Source organism: Sapajus apella, unplaced genomic scaffold, assembly GCF_009761245.1.
Source record: "Sapajus apella isolate SASKATOON/1434 unplaced genomic scaffold, GSC_monkey_1.0 scaffold117, whole genome shotgun sequence".
In the NCBI taxonomy this organism is placed as follows: Eukaryota; Metazoa; Chordata; class Mammalia; order Primates; family Cebidae; genus Sapajus; species Sapajus apella.
In genome coordinates this window covers 710,935-736,471 of record NW_022437057.1, presented here as the reverse complement: position 1 = coordinate 736,471, position 25,537 = coordinate 710,935, and the positions used below count along the sequence as shown (strand labels likewise).

General features: G+C 48.6%; 3 protein-coding genes across 7 annotated transcripts in view; 1 reads left to right on the top strand and 2 right to left on the bottom strand.

Moving 5' to 3' along the window:
- Positions 1 to 359: 359 nt before the first annotated feature.
- Positions 360 to 3,214, bottom strand: TLX3 (T cell leukemia homeobox 3). The gene is made up of 3 exons (XM_032260400.1): positions 2,682 to 3,214; positions 2,076 to 2,319; positions 360 to 1,111 (listed from the first exon to the last, which is right to left on the bottom strand). The coding sequence occupies exons 1-3, from the start codon at positions 3,100 to 3,102 to the stop codon at positions 901 to 903; spliced, it is 876 nt and encodes a 291-aa protein (XP_032116291.1). The 5' UTR covers positions 3,103 to 3,214; the 3' UTR covers positions 360 to 900.
- A 365-nt stretch (positions 3,215 to 3,579) lies between these two features.
- On the top strand, positions 3,580 to 6,444 carry LOC116538148. The gene has a single exon (XM_032260399.1). It carries the CDS (start codon positions 3,676 to 3,678, stop codon positions 4,087 to 4,089), a length of 414 nt encoding a protein of 137 aa, XP_032116290.1. The 5' UTR covers positions 3,580 to 3,675; the 3' UTR covers positions 4,090 to 6,444.
- A 5,788-nt stretch (positions 6,445 to 12,232) lies between these two features.
- The window catches only part of RANBP17 (RAN binding protein 17), a 392,396-nt gene continuing 379,091 nt past the window's right edge, over positions 12,233 to 25,537 (bottom strand). For all 5 annotated transcript variants that reach the window (XR_004263498.1, XM_032260328.1, XM_032260329.1 and 2 more), the window contains 3 exons: positions 19,002 to 19,100; positions 16,965 to 17,092; positions 12,233 to 13,911 (listed from right to left, as the gene is read on the bottom strand). Coding sequence is in view for 4 of the 5 variants with exons in the window: in XM_032260328.1 (XP_032116219.1) it covers positions 13,815 to 13,911; positions 16,965 to 17,092; positions 19,002 to 19,100 (324 nt within the window). In the remaining variant the exon portion in view is untranslated. The remainder of the gene's footprint in view (positions 13,912 to 16,964; positions 17,093 to 19,001; positions 19,101 to 25,537) is intronic.

Here is a 25,537-nt window from a genome sequence, read left to right as displayed (position 1 = left end):
CCTCCCAACCCCAGGTGGATTTGACCTAGCGGGGCCTAGGTGGGCCCTGGCGCAGCCCTTAACTCCCCAGCCCGCCCCGGCGCTGGCCAGCGGCCTTCGGGCTTGGAGCACCTTTCCCACGCCCAGTCCCCATCCCGCGGGCACCCAGGCTGCGGGCGGCCGGCACCAACTGACCTGCACCGCGCATCCTCCGCCGGGCCCCTGGCCGGGGTTGCAGCCGAGGTGAATGCAGACGAACCTTGCAGAAGTGGACGCGCCCTGCACACCGCCGCTCGGCTTCTACCGCCGTAGGGGTGGGGCGCAGGGCCAGGGGTCGCCGAGCATTATTGGAACCAAAACGAAATAAAAGCGGCGTTAAGTGAAATAGCTAACTTTTTTTTATTAAATAAAACGACTTAAATAAAAGGAACCGAAAAGAAGAAGAGTGGACCCAGCCTAAACGCAGGGTGCCCCGAGCCCCTGGCACTTCCCCCAGCTGCCTGGTCGGCTGCCCCTCCTCCAGCGGCCCCCGTAGGGGAAGCAGGTGGCCAGTTTCTAAAGAAAAAAGCCAAAACTTTTTATTATTTACACGTTTGGGCAAAAGTACAAAGTATAATACAGGCGCCCGGCCCGGGGGGGGTGCGGGCGGGGTCGGAGAAACGTAAGGCGCTTTCTTTGTCAGGCCCGGGCCTGGGGCGGGACGGGGCGCTGGGCTGGGGCTCGGATTGTGCGGCCGCGCGGAGCCCGGGCCCGACCCCCCTCCGCGGCCGGCCAGTCAGCGGCCGCGCCCTGGGGCCTACTCGAGCTGGGCGGCCCCTTCCCCTCTCAGCCCCGGTTCCCCTGCAGCCCGGCTGGGAGGGGGTCCGGGGCGCCCCGCTGGGTGGGGGCGGCGTTCCTTGGCGACTGTGCGCGCTGGTGGGCTCACACCAGCGAAGTGACGGCGGAGACCTTGGAACTATCCTCCTCCCAGGGCTGCAGATTCTGCAGAGCAAAGAGAGACGAGTTGTGCAGACAGAGCGGGTCGGGCTGGATGGAGTCGTTGAGGCTCTTTTGGAAGGCGTCGTGTTGCAGCTGCAGCATGAGCCGGCTCGCCTGCTGGCGCTCCGCCTCCCGCTCCTCCGCCGTCTGCCGCCTGCACCGGGGGAGGGAGAAGGACAGCATCGTCAAGCACCCGGCACCACGGGGCCGCCGGCGGGGCCCCGGCCCTCCTGGGAGCGGAGGCCTTCCGGGAGCCTCGAGGCGCAGAGCGCGTCTGCCTCCCAGCCCGCGCTTTACGCCCGAGGCCCTCATATCCAAGGGAGCGGGTTGGGATCATTTGTTTTTGTTGTAAGCCAGAGGGTCTCCAGGAGGGGACTCTGCTCGCTGCCCACCTGCACGCCTGGATATTGCGGCTTCACCAACAATAAAGATTGTTCCTTTCGCGGGATAGCAAGGGCAGGGCCTAGGTGTAACTGACTTGGCCCTGCGAGCACTGGGGTTGCTGGGGTCTGTGGGTGGGCAGGCTGGCTCTGCACCGCCTGCACGACGCCCGGGGTCAGTTTCATCCAGTTTACCCAAGGCCGGTCTTGAACCCCTTTCCAGACTCGATCGCTTCGCCATTTACGGGTAGAATGAAAATAGATTGGATAAAAACGCGGCTGGAGTGGAGACGCGGAGCTAGAGGGGGAACCGGCGTCCACGAGGGATTGTTGAAAATCAGAGAGGGCGGGCTGGAAGGAGGAGAAGGAGAGTGCGAGAGGCCCTTGTGTGTGTGTGTGCGTGTACGTGTGTGTGTGTGTGTGTATTGGGGGGTGGTGAGAGGAAATCAAGCTAGCGCAGGAGACGGAACAAAACCCGGGGAAAGAGTTGGAGGGGCTCACGAAAGATGGGGATGGGCTTGGAGGAGAAACCGAGGCGTGGAAGACCAAGACGGAGAGAGAAGCACAGGCCAGCGAAAAGGGTGAAAGGAGGAGGTACAATCTGCGAAGGCGGGGTGGGAGTGTGCTTGGGGGAGGCGTGGGAGGGCGGGGTAGGGGATAGCCTTAAAATGGGGCGAGTGAGAGGCTGCGGTTCAGGACGGGGCAGGTGTAAGGTGGGCTGGGTCAGGCCTCTCTCACCGCCACTTGGTCCTCCGGTTTTGGAACCAGGTCTTGACCTGCGCGTCCGTCATTTTGAGGGACTTGGCGAGCGCCGCCCTCTCGGCCGAGGCCAGATACTTCTGGCGATGGAAGCGCTTTTCCAGCTCGCAGATCTGCACCCGGGAAAAGGACGTGCGCGGCTTCTTACGCTTGGGCGGCGTCCGGTTCTGGTAGGGGTGGCCGATGCGCCGGGTCACGGTGAAGGGCGTGAGTGCGGCCGCCGCTGCGGAGACACACGAGGGCCCCTGAAGCCCAGCCCGACTTGGCCACCGTTCGGGCCCCATGCGGACCCCGTGGCGCCCGTGGGACATGGAGAGCTCCGCTATTTCGCTGGTCGCGCGCGTTTCCAGCGACACCAAGCCAGTCGGGAGACGCCCTCGCCCCATGTCCCTTCCCCTGGGCACAGGCTTATTTTCCTGCAATTCTCCTATTACCCTCCCCACTACGGCTGCCCGGGGCCCGGGGGTCGAGGCCTCTGCCGCGCTTGGGCCTCTGAAATGGTTTCCCGGAGTGGAGCGCACAGGGCGCGGCGCCTCTGGCCCCGAGAGGGCGGAGGCCTGGAGCCTGGTCGCCAGCTCTGCTCACCTGTGAAACGGTCTTTCACGAAGCGGCGGCTGCTCTCCATCCAGGGGAAATTGAGGCCTCCCAGGCTGGAGACCGCGGGCACGGAGGGCATGGCGGGTAGCGCGCTTGGCAAAGGCGGCGGCACGGCCCCGGGCAGCGGCCTGTGCGCCGGCACCCGGATCACGCCGGCGGGCGCTAGGCTCAGGTTGACACTGTAAGATCCCGCGTCCTCGAAGGGCGCGCCGAGGCCCGCAAAGGAGGCGGGCAGAGACGGGTATGTGGCGCCGGGACGGCCCCCGGGGGGGCCTCCTAGGTAGCTGGCGCCGTCGGGGCCCCGCGGGGCTGATGCGCTGTCCTGGTCCGGGCTGTTAAGGATCTGGTCGATGCCGAAGCTGATGGGCTCGTGCGGGTGCGGGGTCTGAGCGCTGGCGGGCGCCTCCATCCTGGGCGGGCGGAAGGGCTGGGCTGGGCTGGGCGGGGAGGCGGCTGGGTCCCCGTTACGGCGCGGCCATGGAGCGCCCGGCGCCTCTCGTCGCACTGAAACTTTGCCAAGAGTGCGCGGGCCCGACAGGCTCTGTGTCATCTTTCTTGAACCGAACCTGGAGTTTCCGCTGCTAATTCCTCTCCCGCCGCAGCCATTGGCTGCGATCAACAAGCCTCTCTCCTCTCATTGGCTCCCGGCTTTCAATAAAGGCCTAATTCATGGAAATAGGAGCTTAGGGACTGTTCCAAGGTGACATCATTTTAACAAACGAACAATAGGTCAAATTTATTAGCCAGGATAATGGGCGGCGGATATTAGCGCCCGAACCGCAGCCTCCCAAACCCGAAATCTAACGAAGCTACAATTAGCAGACGCTCCCCGCTCCTCCCGGCCGGGGCCGCTTCCCAGACATCGCGCTGGCCTGGTAGAGCGCTCCGCTGGTGAAATTGTCTTTTGCTGAGGGAGTTTTCGTTTTCTTCCAATTTTCTTCATCTGAGCAAAAGCCAAACCAAATGAATCCTTTCAGTTACAATGGAGTTGCGATCCTGGAACGACCCGGCGGAATCCGCAGAAACCCCTTGGACACTACAGCCGCGGAAGCAACGAAAGGGGCGCACTCCTGGGGGCAGGCTTCGCGTAGCCTGCGCGCGGGGAGAGGGGAGCACCATAGCGTTCTCTGCGCTCCGGAGGACGCCGACCCGCGTGGGGAGAATTCGCCCCCGCCCGGGTTTCGGCCGCGGCGTCGCGGCCACTTTGGAGACACTCCCTGGCTCTGGCCAGGCGGACCGAGGCGTGACTCGCAGGTGCCCACGCGTGCCAGCTGCGGCTGGGCTAGGGACGCGGGGTCGCCCGGTGGGGAGCGGGGACCTGGCTCTCGAAATTCGTTGCAGGATGGAGGGGGCTGTGGTCGCGCGTGGGAACCCGCTTGCGGCTCGGAGGGTCTAGGGACTTCGGGTTCCTGAATGTCAAGGGAGGGGGGCAGCTCCTAGTTAGAGCAAACAGCGGGATTTCTTTGGGAAACGCGAGTGGTGAGCCCCTCCCTGCTCTAGTCCACTCTGGGCGCTGGAACCACTCCCCGTTCTGCTCGCGTCTCAGTGACTTTCTATCCAGGCCCAGGGCGCCGTGGACAGGACCGCACACGGAGTAGTCACCTTCCGCTCCAGCCCTGGGGAGACAAGCAGAATCATTTTCTTTCAGCTAATGCTAAAATCGTTAGGTGCAAACTCTTTGAATGTCGCACCCCTGCCCTGGGCTCTTCCTCCCGCTGCTTGTGGTGCGGACAGTGGTGAGAGCTCGGATGTGCTGTTGGCGAGAAGTGTGTTCAAATTTGGACTGGCCACTTCCTAGCTGAGTGACCTTGAGCAAGTGATTCCATATCTTTAGGGTTCGGTTTTCTTGTTTGCGAAAAGGGAAAGGCGTGCTTGCTGGATGTTCGTGAGCCGCGAGTGAGATGTTGAGGGAGCGCAGAGCATTGGCCCTGGCACGTAGTAGGCACTAGACAGCGTGGCTCACCTCCCACTCCATCCCCCCAGAGTAGTGGCTGATGTATTGCTCTTATGACTCTTGTTTATTTTGTTTGCAGTTTTCTTTGCATGGGCTCAGTTGGAGAGAAGGGTGTATTTGCCTACCAGTAGGGTCATTTTCAGAGGACCGGGAAGGGCAGGAAATGCAGGTTGGGGATTCTTTCTCTCTTCTCCCAACAGGCCTCCAGGTCTGGGTCTGGAGTTAGGTCGCTTGCCCGCTGTGTGACCTTGGGCAAGTTCCTGGCCCTTGCTGAACCGTTGTGGCGGGTGTGGAGAGGAGGCCAACAGGAAGGGTGAAAGCTGCAGGATGCCTGGGGTCTGGGCAAGCGCTGCCTTACTCCCTTCCTGTGACAAGGACCCTCAGATAGGGTAGATGCCATTGCCCTGGCCGCGGGGGGGGGGGGGGGGGCTCCTGTTTCTAATTCAGGCCCTGCCACTGGCAGTGTGGGTGCTGTTGGGTCCCTAACCACCCCTCCCAGGACCTCATTTTCCTTATTTGTAAAACAAAAAGGGCACCAGCTACCCCCAGGGTGGCTGTGAGAACGAAATGAGATAACATCGTGGAAGTGCCTCTGAGTAACTCTGGAGGTTATATAATCATAACTTTAATGACAACAGTAAAGCTACTGTAGCTGAGAACCTGTGCCAGGCAAGGAGCTGGACACTTATTTATTCTTCACAACGACGCTGTGAGGAAAGGGCTGTTAGTGACTCCAATTTCTAACTGATGAGGGAATTGAGGCGTTGAGGGTTCAAGGAAAGCACAGCTCCCCACTTGGGGGCTGGAGTTGGCACCTCACCAGCTCCACTTCCCTTCTGGCTTCCAGAGTCCTGGACTCAGGGCTGCCCTTGTCACTTCAGACACCGTTAAATCAGGACAACAAGGCCCGCCACACAGAGGTTTGTGGTGCAGAATGAAGGTGTGGGTGGCACAGGGCTACTCTCAGAGCATGTGCTTGAGAATAGGCTGTGACTCAGGGAATTATTCAGCCTCTTTGTGCCTCAGTTTCTTCATTTAGTAAATAAACCTCATGGGATTAAATGAGCCCCTCCAGGTAAAGCCTGGCATGGGTCAGAGCTCTGCCTCACTGCTGGGTTCTGGCTTTCTGACCTCCATGGTTCCTCATCATCCAGCCCTGTCACCCAGATGAAGGAGCTTTGGGCCACCAATCATAAGCCTCCTTTCATGTCCTATCCAGATAGAGAGCTGCTAGGCAGCTCAGTAGCTGGGGTAAATTGGGTCAGATATTAGTCCCTAGGACAGTGGTTCTCAAAGTGTGTTCCCAGAGTAGCAGCAACAGCATCACTGGAGAATTTGTTAAAAATGCAAATTCCTGGACCCTCGCCAGATCTATGGAATCAGAAACTCTGGGGTAGGATTCGGCAATCTGTGTTTAACAAGCCCTCCAGGTGATTCTAATGCCTGCTCAACTCTGGAAGCCAGTGCCCAGAATATTGTCCATTTCATCCAAGTTTTAAAATTTATTGTTGTAACGCTGTGGGAAGATTCTCTCAGAATTTGAAGCTCTCATATGAATCTGTATTAATACCTTCCGCTTCTCATTCCCAGTGTTGTTCATTCCTGCCTTCTCCTGATCATACCTGCCAAAGGTTTGTTATTTTGTTGGCTTTTTAAAAAAGCCTATGATTTCATTGTCCCCTCTTAAAATGCCACCTCTTTCATGAATGTTGTGGTTTTAAAAATTACTTAATTTCTTCTTTGTTCAGTTGAAAATTTAATTAGTCAACTTTTCTTTCCTTTTAAATAAATGCATTCAAGGGCATACATTTTCCTCTCAGCACTGTTTTGGCCAGGTATGTTCTGATAGTTGGTGTTCCTGAGGTTGTAATTTCTTGCTGCCCTTGTAATTTACCTGCTGTCACTTGAACAGTGAGGCACACACACTGAAAGAGATTAGGAAATGGCAATTGTAAGAACTGGGGATGAGGATTCCTGGGGCTAAAGAGACTTTCAGAATGCAGCACATCCTCTCCTCTTCCCCAAGAAGAAGCTGGAAGAAAAGTGTACATCTGGTGGAGGCTTTGCCAAGAGTCATCTAGAAGAGGGTGGGGCTTCAAGGATGACAGACAAGATGCTGGGACTTCCAGCTGGCCCATGAGCCCAGATGTGGGAGGCCAGGTTCTTCCAGGCTCATTCTGCCACTGATTTCCTGAGTGAAATGAGACTCCATTTCTCTGTTTGTGAAATGGGGTAGAGATTGAATCAGGACTTTAAATGTATTTGGGTCAGCTATCCTATTTGCAACACGGATGGAAATATTGTGGTCTGCTTCCATAGGAAAAGACAAAAACACATAATTTGGCACACATATCACGTCACAGGTTGCTGACCTGCCGTGCTGTTCTTGGTTCACACACCCTAGTTAGGAGTCCCTAGGAGCCCTTCCAGTTCTTCTGATGGAAGGCTCTAAAGACATCTGCCCAAATTTATTTGCCCATTCATTTATTTATTCAACGAATATTTACTGGACACCTACTCACATTTCCTGGACCATACCCCAGCTCAGGGGCTTGGTTTCCCCATCTACAAAGCAGTCTGAGCTCTTCGTCACTGCTTGCCCCAGTGGGCAGGACTTGGGGAGGAACCTTCCTGAGGAGGTCTGATCAGTCTCAAGACTGCCAGCCAGTGGAAGGAAAAGGCCTTCAGGTGTCGGCTGTTGCTTGGGACCCCCAATTGCAGGTCATGAGGCTTCAAGGACAGCTGGCTTAGGGAAATGGTCTTTAGTCCAACGGCACGTAGTGGAAAGGGATGAAGCTGGGATTTGAACCAGGACTGTTTAGACTACGAAGCCCACTTTTTCTCCTTTACCTCACACCCCTATTTGGAGCAGGTGGTAAAGATTCTAAGTCACAGGACTGAGCAGGGAGGGGAATCAGTGCAGGGTCTGGGTGGAATGAGCCCAAGAGTGGGGGTGAGGGCTGGCCATAGCGGGGCTCGCTTTTCTCCCCTACTGGCCTGGGAGTTCCTTTTGGGCAAAATGGTGTTGGTGGCATTTGATCCCACGTCCCAGGGCTGGGCCCAGGGCGTGGAGGACTGGAAGACATTATCAAGTTTGTGGTATTAAACTCAATGGCACAAAGCAAGATCAGACAAAGGGATAAGAAAAAGGGGTCAGAATCGAGCGCAGGCATTTGCGTGCACTCAGCTCGGCATTCACCTCCCCCAGCCCCGCCCATGACTGGTTCCTTTAGTCCTTTACAACCCAGGCCAGCCCTCACCTCTCTGTCCATCCTCCAGAGCAGCACACTCACCCCGTCATCACCCTTGGAACTCATCTTATTTATCCTGTTCACTAGCTTTATCTGTGCCAGGTGAATGAATGATTGAAGAAATGATTTCCAGGGTGCTTGGGCTGTGTCAGACCCAGGTCCTGGCAGGGAGGCTGGCAGCAGCCTGAGGAAGCTGGCCCTAGGGCTGGGGGTTAGAGGAGAGGGGAGTGGTGAGAGGTTCCTTTCTCCATGGGGTAGGGGGTTGGTGGAGGTTATAAAGGGTATGTGAACAGGGATTGTGTAGATGGCAGCGTGTGTAGAGTGGCAAGAATCGGTCAGTGCGTGCAGGCTTGGGAGAGCAAGGGCAGGCAGGGTGGGCAACCGCATGGGGTGGGCTTCTCAGGGACCTCCAAACCTGATCTCGTGCCCTTGTTTCCTTCCCCTACACATGAGCCATTTTTCCCATTTGTGCGCTGCAACTTTCCTTTCTTCCTGACAGATTTCTCTACTAAATTTGACTTCGTTTCAACACTTTTGTTGGGCAAATTACATTAAGATGAATGTTGCAGGTACCCTTTATGGTTTATTTATCGTGATACTGTTTGTATCTCACGCTTATAAATAACTTATGTTATAGCTTTTGTTTGTGGAAATGTAACTTACATATTTTATTACGCTTTCTGTAAACCTCAAAAAGAATCTTGTCAAGGAAGCGCTCTTATCAGCAATCCAAACTATAGGGCGTAAAAACCGACACTAACATTATTTTTTAATATGCCAAGGAGGCAGGTTACTCTTGCTGTAGTTTGAAAGGTTTGCTGTCATTGTAAACTTGCACCTCAATAAAACATTTAAAAGTCTCAAGAATAATTTTAGAAAGTTCAGGGAGGAGGATGAATCGGTGGCAGAACCCACAGACCCAGCACACAAGGCCCAGGTCCTGGACTGGCCTTTCCCTGGGAGTGCCTAGTCCCACTGGGGGTGTCAAACTGTTCCACATCGAGCTGTCCCACCCAACTGTCCTCTAGAGAAAGCTGTGAAGGACCTTGTTCAAGGGATTATAGTGGAAAAGAAATAGGAGTTTTGAGGTCAGGCAGATCTGACTTTGAATCCTGGCTTGTCCACTTTCTAGCTATGTGGCTTTGGGGGGCAGTCTTTTAGTCTCAGTTTTCTCATCTCTAAAATGGGGATAATAATTCTTGACATTCTTACTGGGAAGCATAAAATGAAATAGCAATTTGCAATGCCTAGTGGGTGCTCAATAAATGAAAGCAGTTCTAATTACTTTATGCTCATCTTGAAACTTTTAAGAAGACCAGGAGTGGTGGCTCATGTCCCTGCACTTTGAGAGGCTGTGGTGGGTGAACTGCTTGAGCCCAGAAGTTCAAAACCAGCCTGGCCAACATGGCAAAACCCTGTCTTTATAAAAAATACAAAAATTAGCCAGGTAGAGTGACGTGGGCCTGTAATCTCAGCTACTCAGGAGGCTGAGATGGGAGGATTGTTTGAGCCCAGGAGTTCGAGGCTGCAGTGAACCATGAGTGTGCCACTGCACTGCCTCCTGGGCAAGGTCAGGAGTTCAAGACGAGCCTGGCCATCATGGTGAAACCCCATCTTTGAAAAAAAAAAAAAAAACAAAAAAAACCTGGGCTGGCCTCAGTGGTTCACACCTATAATCCCAGCATTTTGGGAGGCTGAGGTGGGTGGATGATGGGGTCAGGAGATCAAGGCCATTCTGGCTAAGACGGTGAAACCCCGTCTCCACTACAAATACAAAAAATTAGCCGGGCGTGATGGCATGTGTCTGTGGTCCCAGCTACTCAGGAGGCTGAGGCAGGAGAATCACTTGAACCTGGGAGATGGAGGTTGCAGTGAGCTGAGATCGCGCCACTGCACTCCAGCCTGGGCAACAGAGTGGAGTCTCAAAAAAAAAAAAAAAGTTTGCTTTCTCTTTTTACTCAACGCTGCTTTTCTCTGCAGGCACTCCTTTCCCTCCTCATCATAAGGAGCTGAGTTCTCTTAAATGATACTTCCCCAAAACTGCTGAACATCTCTATCAGGTTTCCCGTATGCCAGATCTTTCTGCGTCTCCAATTTTTCTCACCAAATCCACCCCGTTTTTGGTTCTCATGTGCAGCTGTTGACAGTTAGCTAATCTGGTCGTCAATCTCAGCTAACAGCTACAGGGCAAGCCACTTTTGCATTTTGAAAGGGGCCCCCACTACCTTAATCTGAAGGTACTTCTAGGTTGTCACGACCAAGGAAGGGAGTCCAGGAGGCCAAGAGGGCTTTTAGTTTAGATAATCAAACACAGTGCAGGGACTCTACACTCCTTTGTCCCCCATCCTAGAGAAGCCTGATTGGAAAGCACAGAGTAACAGAAACATCTGGGACACAGGCAGAATACAGCTTTCTCAGGAGCCAGGTTCTGAAGTCAGTATGGATGGCAAAAATTGAGCAAAGTCAGAATCCCTTCAAACTGTTTCTTGCTTGAGCATCCCTGAAGCAGCTGGCTTGACTTAGCGCTCACACTGCATGAGCAGTCCCTCTGTCTGTACACTAGAATCCCATCAGAAGGGTGAGGTGTGCAAACAGCAGCCACACCTCCCATCTCATCCTCTCTGAGCACATTTGTGAAGTGGTTGGCCCCTTGGAACTGCCAGCACTATCTTCTCCTGTTGCTCAGTCTAAGTTGGATACACGTGTGATCTGATTGGACCAGCAGCTCCATTAGCTGTCTTTCATATAGCCTCCACAGCTTTGTGTGTGTCTTTGCCTGCTTTATCCTTGGGACAGGATGTTCCTATAAGGCCCACTCGCACATGGAACTCCAGGTCTCTTCTCAAAAAATCCCCATGTCCCTCACCAAGGCAGACCCTGGCAGTTTTGGAGGCGGAGTCCCCCAAATCTTGTTCTCATCTACTGTGGGATGAGTGTGCATTATGTGTGATCCTTAAATATCCCAGCTTCCCCACTTCCTTTTCCTCCCTCAGGAAGGGCTCAGAATGGAACCTGGCCCTCTAAAGGAAAAAGAAAGATCCCTTTGCAGGTTTTTTTTTTTTTTTTTTTTTTTTTGAGACGGAGTTTCGCTCTTGTTGCCCAGGCTGGAGTGCAATGGCGCGATCTCGGCTCACTGCAACCTCCGCCTCCTGGGTTCAGGCAATTCTCCTGCCTCAGCCTCCTGAGTAGCTGGGATTACAGGCACGCGCCACCATGCCCAGCTAATTTTTTGTAGTTTAGTAGAGATGGGGTTTCACCATGTTGACCAGGATGGTCTCGATCTCTTGACCTCGTGATCCACCTGCCTCGGCCTCTTCCAAAGTGCTGGGATTACAGGCTTGAGCCACCGTGCCCGGCTCCTTTGCAGGTTTTAAGAAACAAATTTATAGCTAAAACTCAACCTCTCTTGCAAAGGCCAGACAAGAGTTGTGGCAGACAGCTTTGAAAATGGCTCCCAATAATCCCCACTTTAGTGATTTACTTCTAATGAACAGAATAGCGCAAAAGTGATGGGATGGCCCTTCTGAGATCAGGTGATAAAAGATGGTGACTTCCAGATTGCTGTACTCTCTCTGACTCTTCTCTGATGAAATAAGCTTCCATGCTGTGTGCTGCCCTCTGAAGAGACCCATGTGGCAAGAAACTGAGGCAACAACTCGTGAGACACTGACTCCTGCTAACCATCACAAGTGAGTCTGCATGCAGAGCCTTACCCAGTCAAGCCTTGAAATGATCACGGCCTGTGAGAGAGAGAGAGCCTGAAACCCAGCTGCAAATTACTGACCTACAGGAACTGTGAGATAATAAATGTTGCTTTAAGGCACTAAGTTTTGGGGTAATGTGTTATGTAACAACAGATTCTGTGAAACAGATGATAATGGACCTAAATATTCACTGGTTTCAACTCATCATTCTGAAATACAGGTCTTCCTTGCAAGGGGCCAGGAATTTCTTTGAGGTGAGACAGATCTGGGTTCAAATCTTGCCTGTGTGACCCCTAAGCTATAGACACCATCTTCGAACCTTGGTTTCCTTATCTGCAAAGTGGAGCTAATGTTGTCTAAACTTTAGAGGGCTGTTGTGAGGACTAGAAGAGATCACACATGTAAAGGTAACCGTCGGCTGAGTCTTCTCCAGCTGATGCGTAATGCCTGCAGTGTGTTCTTGTGAGGCCAGCTCTACTAGCAGGTCCTGCTGACGCCAGCCGTGGGGCAGGCCTGGCCAGTCCTCTGAGAACAGCTTTCCAAGGCCAAGTCTGATGGAGCCTTTCTTGTCTGCTGTGAAACCACCAGGTGACCTCTGGTAATGTGGGAAAGAGAAGCGAGTGGCCACGGTCATTTTCTGGTGAACACTTTAATGCAAACAAGGTGGCGCTTTTAGATTCATAAAGAAAACCATGCCAGAATGGGACAGGCCTTCTTTAATACATTTTTGTGGGGTGAATGTGCAGTTATAAGCCTCCAAGAAACAGAAATTCTTGACCAACTTCTCTGAGCAGCTGATGTTTTACAGAATTCAGAATTTGCCTTCTCAAGGAAAATTATATTTCCCATTTCTACTGAAACATAGTGTAAGGCCAAAGCTTCTTTATCCATTAAATACTAGAAGTAACCCCCTATATAATATTTTCCCTTGGTTTCCTTCGTACACGGACGACAAACATTTTGAGGTAAAGTTGAGTGACTCTGCTCTTATATGACGAGTCAACCGCAAAACTCAACTATCAAGAAAGGTTTCAAGAAACACTAGGCTGCGAAATGAGATTATAACAGAAGCCTATAGATGTACGTCTTGTTCAACTGTAAGGCCAGCCTTTCATGTCTTATCAGAAATTAAGGGCACGATATTTATCATAAGCCTGAACCATAAAAACAGAGCAGTGAGATAGAAAAACCCCTTGGCAGTGGGCAATCTCAAATTTTAGCCTAGTAACAGTACAGCATAAACTGCAAAGGCCTTCTTCATGTTCTGGGTTTGGGTTAAGTCACAATCCCAAATCCCAACAGTAATAGGAGTTTTTGTGGAGAGTTGGAAACCAGCTGTTTCTCATCCTTGGAAAATCTGAATTTTAGCACCTAGAACTGTTTTGGGTAGTCTGAAGAAGGCAGAGCTGCTTCAATGTTATATTCTAATATTATCTTCACTTTCTCTTAAAAAATTAAATGGAGGCAGAGAACTGGGTGCTGGTACCACCCAGAACTTCGGACTGGGGCTACATGACTCCTTCTGAATATCTCTGCAGGCAGTAATTGCACGGCTTAATTCTTCTAGACTGAACCACTTCAGATTTATGCCAGTGAAAAGCAAACGTTGTTTGTAAGTCATTTAATTGTGTTACTGTCTCTCAACTTTATCAGACGCAGCTGAGGCAGAGAGGCCTGTGTGTGGTCCTGTGGGATGCTCTGTAGTGCTTCCAGGCTCGTTCTAAATGCTCACAGCCCAAAGTCCCTAACGCTGCTTCTTCCAGACACATAACAAACTACTAATTTAACAGGTTCTAATGGCATTCGTCTCAATCCAGGATCCACGTTGAAGGCTGCATCTCCAACAAACTGACAGCCTTGATTGCAGGACCATAAACTAGTACACACTTAGGTGCAAACCTGGTTTATTATGTTCTTTGGTTAAACACTGTTTCTATATCCTTTCAGAGCATTAGGAGAACAAAGAAAATATCTGATAGAAAGACTGAAAACACATCCTTTGCTTTCCAGAGAAAAGACTGAATTTACACTGTGTACTGTTATAAATTCTCATAATTAGGCTAGATGTGTAAGAAGGTAGGGCTTTTGTTGTGGTTAGTATAGGGATTTGAAAAATAGATTCCCCTGGGCTAGCCAGCATCACTGTCCTGAGACCCGGACCTTCAAGAGTCTCTTGATAAAGGCTGCTCCACACATGGTCAGAAAAGTTGGGTCAGCTCATCATATCCAGACTGCATGGTTCAGTGTGGCCATCACTGTGCAGAGCCTCGGTTACATCTCTTCTGAATACAGATAGGTTTTGGGTGAACCTGCAGAAAAAGGAAGAAAGGGTCAAGGGTAGTAATAAGGCCAAGCCTCCATGAATCTCTGGATGATAAAGCCACTTTGGAGTTCAGGACTTCGGGGACCGCCCCTCCTGGAGGAAGGCTCTAGATTTCAGCTGAGCTCTTTTCTCTCCACTTCCACTGCCATTGCTGTTCCGCCAACAGTACCACCAACCTCTCATCTCTTCCTGGAAAACAGGGTTGACACTAAATCCACTCTGAACATCTTGAGGTGTACATTTTGTGGTTCTACTTTTAAAAAGCAATTTTAGGTCGGGCGCGGTGGCGGCGGTGGCTCACGCCTATAATCCCAGCACTTTGGGAGGCCGAGGCGGGTGGATCACGAGGTCAAGAGATTGAGACCATCCCAGTCAACATGGTGAAACCCCGTCTCTAATGAAAATACAAAAATTAGCTGGGCATGGTGGCACACCTGTAGTTCCAGCTACTCGGGAGGCTGAGGCGGGAGAATTGCTTGAACCCAGGAGGCGGAGGTTGCGGTGAGCTGAGATTGTCCCATTCCCCTCCCACCCCGGGAAAAAAAAAAAAAACAACATCCGGAATAAAAAAAAAAAAAAAAAAAAAGAAGCAATTTTAGAAAAGTTAAATTACACATAGATGGTAAGGATTATTTAAAAAAGAATAAAAGTTTATGTGGCAAGCATTGGATTGATTTTACCAATAAAGTCATTTAATCATCACAAGTCTTCCCTGAGGTAGGTATCAGTATCCTCATTTTACAGATGAGAAAACTGAATTTAGTAGCTGAAAAAGAGGGGGCACTGGGTTAGACTACTTGGGTTCAAATCCTAGCTTTACCACTTATTAGTCAGGTGATGTTGGATGAATATTTAGCCTCTTGTCTTGGTACCTAACATGAGTAGTTTCCTCAAGGGATTGTAGAAAGTGAGAATTTAGGCTGGGCATGATGGCTCACACCTGTACTTACAGCACTTTTAGAGGCTGAGGCGGGTGGATCACCTGAGGTCAGGAGTTCGACACCAGCCTTGTCAACATGGCAAACTCCCATCTCTACTAAAAATACAAAATATTAGCCAGGTGTGGTGGCAAGTGCCTGTAATCCCAGCTACTCAGGAGGCTGAGGAGAATAACTTGAACCTGGGAGGTGGGGCTGCAGTGAGCTGAGACTGTGCCACTGCACTCTAGCCTGGGAAACAGAGAGAGACTCTGCCTCGGAAAAAAAAAAAAAAAAAAAAGAAAATTTATTGGGTCACTTTGCTTGAGGCAATGCTTGTAGGCCTGTAAATACTCAACACAGTGCCTGGTACATGGAAAAGAGTCAGTCCTCTGTGGCTATTACTCTCCTTAAACTAGGAGGGTTGTCTGCTCATTTCACAGAACAGCTCAGGAGGCAGTACTCAAATTTCCAAGCCTTAGGTGAAGCAATTTTCCCCAGAGACACCTAGGGCTTCCTTGTTCAAGTCTCAACTGCTGGCTTCTGAGGTTGTCACTTTCTGCATGATCGAGGATCTTGAAGTGAGCAGTCAAGGGAACATGTCTGCAGATCCCAACTGACTTGGCCATGTATTACCAAAGCCCTGGCTGGTAACTCCAGAACACACTGTGGCTACTGGGATGACTGATGATTTGCATTTCAAATGGAGCAGCATTTGAATGCTACCACATTTATAAAAGGATGGTGCAGGCATTTTCTTTTTTTTTTCCTGAACATATGTTCTTTCTCCATCATTCATTACTGTCTCTTCCACTAGAATGTAAGATCCATGAGGGGGAGGAAGCTTAAATAATTGGCTTAGCACTGGTAACCCCAATGCCTACACAGTAGATTCTGAATAAAGTGTTGTACACTAAATGAATGAATGAACAAAGTCAGATCTAGCTGATAAGTTCCAGGATCCTTTCATTTAGATTTCATTGGCAACTGAGATACCAGCCATTCTTAAAGAACAGACAGAGGAAGAAATTCATACTGTAGGTCATACGTCCCAGGTGCCAGGCTTCACTACGTTCTGTCATTTAAACATCAGAATTGATTATTATCATCTCCATTTTACTGGTCAAGAAACTGAGCGGAGAAGTTAACTGCCTGCTGCCACACAGCCTAAAAAGGCCAGTTATAAAATATCATCTTAAAAATTTTTTTTAAATTAAATTTATTATTTTTGAGACAGAGTCTCACTCTGTTGCCCAGGCTGCAGTGCAGTGGTGCGATCTCAGCTCACGGCAACTTCTGCCTCCCAGGTTCAAGCAATTCTTTTATCCCTGAGTAGCTGGGACTACAGGTGAGTGCCACCACGCTTGGCTAATTTTTATATTTTTAATAGAGATGGGGTTTCACCATGTTGGCCTGGCTGGTCTCAAATGCCCAACTTCAGGTGATCTGCCTGCCTTGGCTTCCCAAAGTGCTGGCATTACAGGTGTAAGCCACCATGCCCAGCCACAATTTTTTAAAAAAATTGACACATAATATTTTTACATCATTATGGAGTACATGTGATATTTTGTTATATGCACAGAACGTGTAATGATCAAGTTGGAGTATTTAGGGTACCCATTACCTGGAGCATTTACCATTTCTATATGTTGGGGACATTTCAAGTCTTCTCTTCTAGCTATTTTGAAATACACAGTACATTGTTGTTAGCTACAGTCAGGATCCAACTTAGCTGTAAGTGGGGTCTGTCTGACCTTAAGGACTATGTTCGTTCAAATGCCAAGAAGTCTTTCCTCATTTTCCATAGCAGATTTACACTTTCCTTCTTTTCATCTTTTCAATTATAGTTATTTTTCATATCTCTCCTATGGAATTATAAACTGCTTAAGGGCAGATACTACATTTTATTAATCTCTGTATCCCTATATAATGCCTAGTATGACACTTGAAAGAAAGCAAATAACCAATAATATTTACTGAATGGAATGGAACTGAGGCTAGGATCACAAGGTGTAACAGAAAGGGACATCTGTATGTGAGCTGTGTTAAGCACAATATAGTTATTTTCAATAAACCTGGAATGTCTACTTCCCCCAGTGACACCCTATTGGGCAATGCTCACCTGTCTCTGTTCTTGACGGACAGGTTCTGCTCCACTCCTTCCATTAGGTTCCTGAAGCACTGGGCAAGGACCTCCTGCTTGGGGAGAGGCTGGCTGTTTATCAAACTTGCTCTCAGTTCACTGAAATACTGATGAAAGACAGAATTGTGTCAGAGCTCTGATTCCAAACCCGGCCTGAAGACAGCTCGTAGGGAGACTGCTTGACCAGCTCTCATCTACTCAGGGCTCACTAATGCTCAGAGGAGTTTTTGTCTAGGTCCACTTTGAACCTTAAGCCCTTAGAGAAAACCTATGTGATAGAGACACTCCTAGTTATAAATGCTATGATTCCTTCCATAAAATGTCTTGCCATAATTGTTCTGTTGTCATTGCTTAGGCTGATGAAGTCCTTGCCTCCTCTGCAGGGACTGAATGCATGCTTTTCCTGACTCTCATCTCTACTAATCACAGAAAGGCTGAAATGGGAGGGGTCCCAGGCTGAAGAAAATAACTAAAAATGCCTAGGGACCATTTTAAGTGACTGATGGCAAGGCCAAGAGTCTTTCCTCAAACCTGATAGTCTTGCCCGGCTTTCGTGAGTCACTCCTTGAACAATTTCAGGCTTTGTTCCAAGTCTCTGTCCCTGTGGGTTAGAATGGGTTTACTCCTCTGAGGTGGGGTACTAGAGGGGCTTGCTTAGTTTGGGGAGAGCTTTCTGGCACTAAGAAAAACATCTGTCATGCCTGGTCACAAATATCTGCACAGCCCTTTTTTCCCTGCTGGGGACTGTGGGCTTTTATACAGACACAAGCTCTGATGCTAAGCACAGCTCCTAATCATTGGAAACAGCCTAATTTCAGCACAAAGACAACATTTTGCCAGTCATGCATTTATTCTTCCAAGCCCAAAAAGCATGATATTTAATTTCCATCATATATTAAAACAGCTTACATCAAAAAACACACATAATTAATATGTAGTCAGGCTAATACTTAAATACTATATATCAGAGGCATTATACTTAAACCACAATGTCTTACTGAACAAGATTGGGAATGCACAAAACTACTTATTTTTCCCTTTTATAATGATGCAGTGACTCACACCAAATAGAAAATTATTAGTTTTTCATCCCAAACCGTGAAATATTGCCTCCATCAGTAAAGTATAATATTGTGATGTCATAAGCTTTTTCTAAACACTGAATTTGCCCTTATTCCCTCTCAATCATTTTAAAAGAACTGCTCTCTTTTATAGAGCTTGGATTTAAATCACAATAACACTGCGGGAAGATGAATGACAGTGCTACTGAATGTGGCTAAAATTGGATACTTCGGCACAGGTGAATGATGAGACAGCTCTTCTCTTTTTGATATATTTTCTTCTTCTATTAGTTTCCTTCCAAGGCTGGGATTTTAGTTTGAATTTTAATGCTTGCAGCTGCCTCTAATCTCACTGTCTTTTTCCCCAGTACTATCTTATTGTATAGACAATTCATTCTCCCAAGCTGTAATGCACTGTTCCTCTGACTACTAGGGAGATGCGTGGGTTCAAGAGGAAGCTGGAGAGGCTTTGAGGCGGCCCAGGTGGCGAGTGCTCTGAAGAAGCTGGAAACGTGCGTGCTCCCAGATGAAGGGTGCTGGTTCTGTGCTGGAATCCCTGATGGGTCGCTGCTGCCACCACCTAGGGCAGTGGGGATCCCAGATATAAAAGATGGCCAAGGAAGGCAAAAGGCGTTGTTGGTCAGAATTCCCCTGGAACTGGGGGGAGGGGAGTGAGGATGAGCTTGAAACACTACTGAGCAAACCACCCACCTGGTGACGAGGGGCTCTGCGTTCCAGAAGCGCTTTTTTTGAGGCCTCTGCTTACCTAAAAAAGATCTGGGGCCTTCGAGGAAGAACCTTCTAGGGAATACAGCCTCACAGTGAGTTCTCAAGGTCCCAGTTCAAACTCAGTTGGCTCTGCTCCTCTGTCCTTTGTCATAACAGTTGAGCCTAGTTTATAGCTGCTCTCTTCTCCCAGGGACCACCTCCCGTGACTTCCTGCAATCACACTCACCTTCTCATTGAGCAGGATGAGCCCCAGCAGAGGCCTGGATACTGACCACTGGTTCCGACAGTCTTCAAAGACAATGGTGTTCATGAGGACAGACATCATCTAGAAGACAGAGTCAAAAAAGATTGAGATGCCTTGGCTCAGAGTTCTCCCTAGTCTCAGGCCTTTCATGTGCTCAAATTCCACCACTCCACATTGCTAACAGCTGTGAAAGCTCTTCCTGGACCAACAGCCTAGACTCTGGAAGCTTATAATACTGCCTGTAGAAACTATTGGCAAAGACCCCCAGCTCCCTGTGGAAGAGTTTCTACTCTGAAAGCCTTCGTGAGAACCTTTCAGGTAGGCAAAAGTCAAAAGGTCACTGGGCCAAGATGATCACTCCCTGTCTTTCAACTCTGATTTGCTTTCTTCTATGTTAGGACACCAGGCAAAAGCTCAGCTCACCTTCCTGTCTGCCTCCCGTTTCACCTAAGAGGTCATGTTATAGAGAGATGAAATCTCTTCATGGCCCCTCTCAGAGAGAGAGGGCAGTGGGACCCTGGAACATCATGTTTCTTGCTGGCTCAGGCTGTTCAAGGTTTTTCTTCACTCTTCATTCACTAATTCACTCCCTCCCTCATTCATTCATTCCTACATGTACATTACTCATCCATTCTCTTAAATTCAGCCTGTGAGATCCATAGGGGAGATAATACAGGCATGTACCACAACCTCTGACCTTAAGTAGCTTGAAACCTCCTGGGGGAGACTACTTAGCAAAGAAATAACAGGAAAAAGGGCTGGGCAAAGTGCAGTGGGCATGCAGAGGAGGGAGGGATGCCTCTGGGTCCTTGAGGAGATGTCAGGGAAGACTCCACAGAGAAGGTAACATTTAAGGAGTTCATTATAAATGCGTTCTAAGCAGAGAAAGCATCAAAAAAGTAGGGTGGGAATGAACACAAAGGGTTCTGCAAGGGTAAGAAACTTAGCACGACAGGAGAGAAGGGAGGTGGGCCAGAGGTGAGATGCCAGTGCCAGACTGGAAGACCCTGCTGAGGAATCTGGACTTCATCCTGATGGTAGTGGGGAGCTAGTGATATGTCTGCAGCAAAGGTGGGACATGCTCTGATTTGCATTTAAGAAAGATCTCTTTGGGGACATGTAGAATGTGTACTGTGCAGGTGAAACTGAAGGAGAAAGACCAGGTATGATAAGGTTGCAGCAATAGTCCAGGCAAGTGGCTGTGAAACAGGTTTCTGTCATTCATGGGGAGCTGATAATACAATGTCTGCTTCTTGGACTCTACGTCCTACCTCTAAGCCCTTCTGTTCCCACAGCTCCAGAACTCCTTTCCCCAAAAGAGGGCAGGGGCAATGGCAATTATGTGGCAAAGACCACTGCACACACCACCCCTTATTGGGCTTTGCTGACCTGAATTGTTTGGAATACAGTTGGTTTTGTCCTCTGGTATTTTTTGAAATCCAATTTACCCTGTGATCTCAGGCAAGTAACTGAACCTCTCTCCCTGTGTCTCAGTTTCATTAAGTATAAGGAGGGAAATAATAATCCAGCACAAGGAAACTCTGAGAATCAAATGAGATAGTGTATATAAAATTCATTGCAAAGAGTAAAAAGTGCTATAAACATTTAAGGTAGATAGTAACAGTAATGAGCTTTTCCGTAGTTCTAAACATCTGCCATTCTACACATCGTCATCATAACCATTAGGCTGGTTGCAAATGAAATCTGCCAATTACATATTTATTGTATGTCCAGTCTCTCTGGGGAGAGGCTAGGACTTCAGCCTGGCGTGTTGAACATCATTTGCAGATCACGTTTCCATGTACAATCTAACAAGCCACCCAAAGTCATAGAGCCACAAATTAAAGTGACAAGCAAAACTAACAGATCCACCTAGACAGTCTAAAATATTATGGCTTCACAATCTGAAGGCAGAACGGATATTTTAATGGAAAAGATTAAAGTCAGAGGCACCAAATTCCTCCAGTAACTGACAAAGCATCTTGAAGTGATGTGCCAATTACTTTATATGGTTCTCTCGCGTATTCATTTGTCTGAATGCATGTATTTATGTCTGTAATAAGTAAGGAGATGTTTGAATAAAACACTTTTCTAAAAATAAAGTTGGCTAAAATGGCTTTTTTTTTCTTTTTCATTCTTCTGGAAATATGAAAATTAGTGAGCAAATCTGCTTAAGTGGTACTGACATGGCAGCCCACATCCAGAATTATTTTTTCTAATATCCTACAGTAGGGTATGGGGGACACAGCCAACCAATGGGAAAATTCCTTTGGAGAAGGACCATGTGGAAGAATCCTGGATGAAATGCTTCAGTACAGAATCACTTCCCAGGTCATATGAAATCTCTGGTGGGAGGCTTTCTGTGGTTCACGACACACATAACGTCAATACTGAAAGGAGACAGCTCTCGACAATTCTGTACCGCCCAGCCCACAGTGAGTCACAATGCACCATCAGTATTTGGTACAAGAAATAGCTGTGTGAGCTGGGGCTCCGATCCTTCAACTTCTACTCACTTCCAATGCTGCTACAGGGATGGCTGGAATGGCTGTTTCAAATCTGCCCAGCTTCTGGAGGTCTAGATCTCAATAAAATAAAATTAAACAAATGTGCCCAGCCTAGACTACATTTTCTAGGGCCTATATCTGAAAACACATACAATAGCTACCGCATTACCCTGTGTAGCTACTATGCCAAACCAGGAAAAAGCCCATGTCTGAGGTGGAGTTGTATGACTTGGTCCCTTTAGGAAAAGCTCACGCCACTCTGCATCAGGTGCTTCCTCATTATCCTCCATCCTTCCCACAGAATCTGGCAGGAGTTTTAGGAAATTTCTCTCAACAAAGAGAAACAAACATGGTATGGTAAAGCCAGGCTTTGGAGCCAATCAGAATGAAGCCCCAATCTGGCCCTGCCACTTAACTTGAGACACTGGGCAAGTCATTTTACTTATTTGAGCCTTTATTTCTTTACATATAAAGTGGAGGACAATAACACCTATTTTAAAAGGCCACTGTGAGGAGTGACTTCCCTGCTGTATATCAGGCTTTGATACTGTGCTTGCCGCATAGTCGGCATTCAACATACTGCTCCTTTACTGCTGCTGTGCGTCCTCTCTCTGGTCCAGCCCAGTGGAATTTCATGGCTCAGTGGAGGGTCCCAATTCATGGCCTGATTAGATACAGGTAAATGAGATTACAGTCTCTTCACAATTATCTAACTTCGTTGGGGGTTGCAGTACGACACACGCACATACACAACTAAAATAGGAAACAGTTCAGAAAGCATCCTTATTTGATCTGGCACATGTATTTGTAGGAATTCTGAACGGCAGCGTATGTGTTGTTCTGAAAACCTGTAATTCTAAATCAAACACAAAATTACTCTACAAATATCTGACCCAGAAAAGTAACACAAAGCAATGTTGTGTGATCGATATCTCTGTTCATTCCCTCGCTCCTCTAGCTCTCCAGCCCTCACATGGAATGTAACACACAAGCACAAAGCAAATTGGACTTTCCTACCCAAATATGCTAGGTCACACTTTCTCTACGGAAAGGTGGTAACTAAATGCTCACTTTATTATTTATTTATTTTTGAGACAGGGTTTCACTCTTACCACCCAGGCTGGAGTGCAGTGGTGCGCTCTCAGCTCACTACAACCTCCGCTTCCTGGGCTCAAGTGATCCTACTGCCTCAGCCTCCCATGTAATAGGGACTACAGGCATGTGCCAACACACCTGGCTAATTTTTGTATTTTTAGTAGAGACAGGGTTTCACTATGTTGGTCTGGCTGATCCCAAACTCCCAGCCTCAAGTGATTGCCCGCCTTGGCCTCCCAAAGTACTGGGATAACAGGTGTGAGCCACCACGCCCAGCCTGTTCATTTTTATTTTTAGAGACAAGGTCTCAGTCTGATGCTCAGCCTGCAGTGCAGTGGTGCGATCACGGCTCACTGCAGCCTCAAACTCCTGGGCTCAAGCCATCCTCCCATCTCAGCCTCCTGTGTAGCTGGGACTACAGGAAGGTGCCACCACACTTGGCTAATTATTTGATTTTTTGTAGAGACCAGGTCTCGTTTTGTTGCCCAGGCTGGTCTCCAATTCCTGACTTCAAGCAATCCTCCCCCCTCAGCCTCCAAAAGTGCTGGGAGTGAGCCACCGTGCCTGGTCCAAATGCTCAATTTAAGCCCCTTCTGTTCTGTCTCCTGCTGAAATAGACAAAGATATGGTTTGTGTTAGATGCTTTACAGCTAGACAGTGAACTATATTTTTTTCTAAGAAAGTTGAAGGCTCAGTGGGTCTAGAATCTGTTGGTTGGATGTTATTAAAGAGCAGAATGGTTGGAGAAATAGGAGCAGAGACTGAGAAAATGGAAAAAGCCAACTTGACTGAATACAGGGTGATGACTACAGTGACAGTTGGGTGAGGAGACTGGATTGCAAACCCCTGTGGCACTGCATCCCCAGTACCTAGGGCTAGGCACTGGCACACATCAGGGATTTAGAAAAGAGCAACTGAAAGAGTAAATACATCAATGAATCAATGCAAAAGGAAGAATGAAGTATCAGAAGCTAAAGTATAAAGAGCTGAAGAATTGAAAGGGCACTGTACAGAAAACAGGGAGGTTCTTGCCTTCATCTATGGCTTAACTTAAAATGGAAGTAATATATTGTTCACTTTCAAGGATGTTGCTTTTGTGTGTATAGCCTGAGAACTCTTCTATGCCACTGCTGTCTTATAGCCAGCTCCAGAGAGTGCCTTTGTAGGGGCTTGCAGGTTACAACGGCCAAAGGCTGGGGCACCATCATTTCTAATAACAAGAACTTTCACCTAAGAGTGGGCTGTGGCTGACAAGTTTTCTCGCCACCCAACAACAGTAATAGCCCTCATTTATGGAGCATCTTCTGGGTGCTCAGTGTTCTGCTGGGCACTTGCCTATGCCATTTCTAATCCTCAAATAACGGTGGGAAGTAGATATTATCCCCATTTTACAGACTAAGGATCTGAGGCTCTGGACAAATAGGTAACTTGTTCAAGGTACTGCGGCTACCAGGATGTGAAGCTGAACTGGGATTGTTCATAGGTCTGCCTAAGTCCATCATGCCAGTCTGCTGTCTGCCACTGTCTTGTTGTGTAAGTGAGGACCAAGACCACCAGCATAGTGGCTGAGGCAGTATGACCTGCTCTTACTTTATACATCTGGAGGACTAAGGGTGTCACAAGCAAGGCTCATTGCCGGCCATGGCTCATTCTTCCGCCTTCAGTGAACCTCTTAGATATGTGGTCCATGTGTACCTCCTCCGTTCAGACACCCTGCCACCTACTGATGAGTGAGGCCACCACGGAAATTCTTGTGATTAGAATCCAGGGTAGTGGTTCCTGGAGAGTTCTCAGCAGACCTTCCTGCCTCCCACCTAAAGCTTTTATAGCAGAGTTGGTCAACATTTTCAGGCATTCACAATGAACAATGGCAGACGTCATAGACTGCCTCTGGAAAATGGTCCACTGAACATTTCGATAAAAATAATGGTTTTCCTCCTACCAAAAGTACCATGTACACAGCAATTTAAATTAACATAATAGAAAACATTAGTAAATTAAGCCAATTTCCTTTGAGTTACAATATTCCCTATAAAGTGAACACATTCCATTAAGTTTAACGTATTGAATAATGTAACTAAAAAAATTCCATAAAGTTCTAAGAAATAGGAGAAAAAAATTCAGACTATTCCCTCCTGCTCCCCATCTGTACCAAAAGACAAAACTGAGGCTAAAGTGATGATATGAACCCGGGTCCTACAGGGATCAAATCCTCAGTGTATAGGGAACTCCAGCTCTACTCCATCCTAGCTTCTTTGCTCGGGGTTGCATGTTTCGATTATACTGCAACTTTACTACCTGTTGATCAGCAAAATGGAAAATGGGAATGGGGCAAGAGTAATCTGTTTTGTCCAAAAGGTGGAAAGAAGGGCCTAAGAAGGAGGTTCTGGCCAGGTGTGGTGGCTCATGCCTGTAATCTCATCACGTTGGGAAGCTGGGGCAGGCGGTTCACACGAAGTCAGGAGTTCAAGAACAGCCTGGCCAGCACAGTGAAACCCTGTCTCTACTAAACACACAAAAATTAGCCAGGTGTGGTAGTGTGCATTGTAATCCCAGCTACCTGGGAGGCTGAGGCAGGGGAATTGCTTGAACCCAGGAGGTGGAGGTTTTAGTGAGCTGAGATTGTGCCACTGCACTCCAGCCTGGGTAACAGAATGAAACTCTGTCTCAAATTAAAAAAAAAAAAGAAGGAGGCTCTGGTTTAGGTGAAGGAAGGACAGACCAAAAAGATCAAAGAAAAGGTGAGAGACCAAAGACAAAGCATCCCTGTGTCTAGACCTGCAGAAGGGGTAGGGGTGGGGTTGCGAGGGCAGAGAACAAAAAGAAAGATGGCCGGGCGCGGTGGCTCACGCCTGTAATCCCAGCACTTTGGGAGGCTGAGGCGGGTGGATCACGAGGTCAAGAGATCGAGACCAT

Bases quoted from the DNA above. Each gene is read 5' to 3' on its own strand.
- TLX3 (XM_032260400.1), bottom strand. From the start codon at position 3,102: ATGGAGGCGCCCGCCAGCGCTCAGACCCCGCACCCGCACGAGCCCATC. The intron at 2,320-2,681 runs GTGAGCAGAGCT...GTGTCTCCGCAG, and splicing joins CGTGAAAGACCGTTTCACAG to CGGCGGCCGCACTCACGCCC. The intron at 1,112-2,075 runs GTGAGAGAGGCC...CCCCCGGTGCAG, and splicing joins AACCGGAGGACCAAGTGGCG to GCGGCAGACGGCGGAGGAGC.
- LOC116538148 (XM_032260399.1), top strand. From the start codon at position 3,676: ATGGAGTTGCGATCCTGGAACGACCCGGCGGAATCCGCAGAAACCCCT.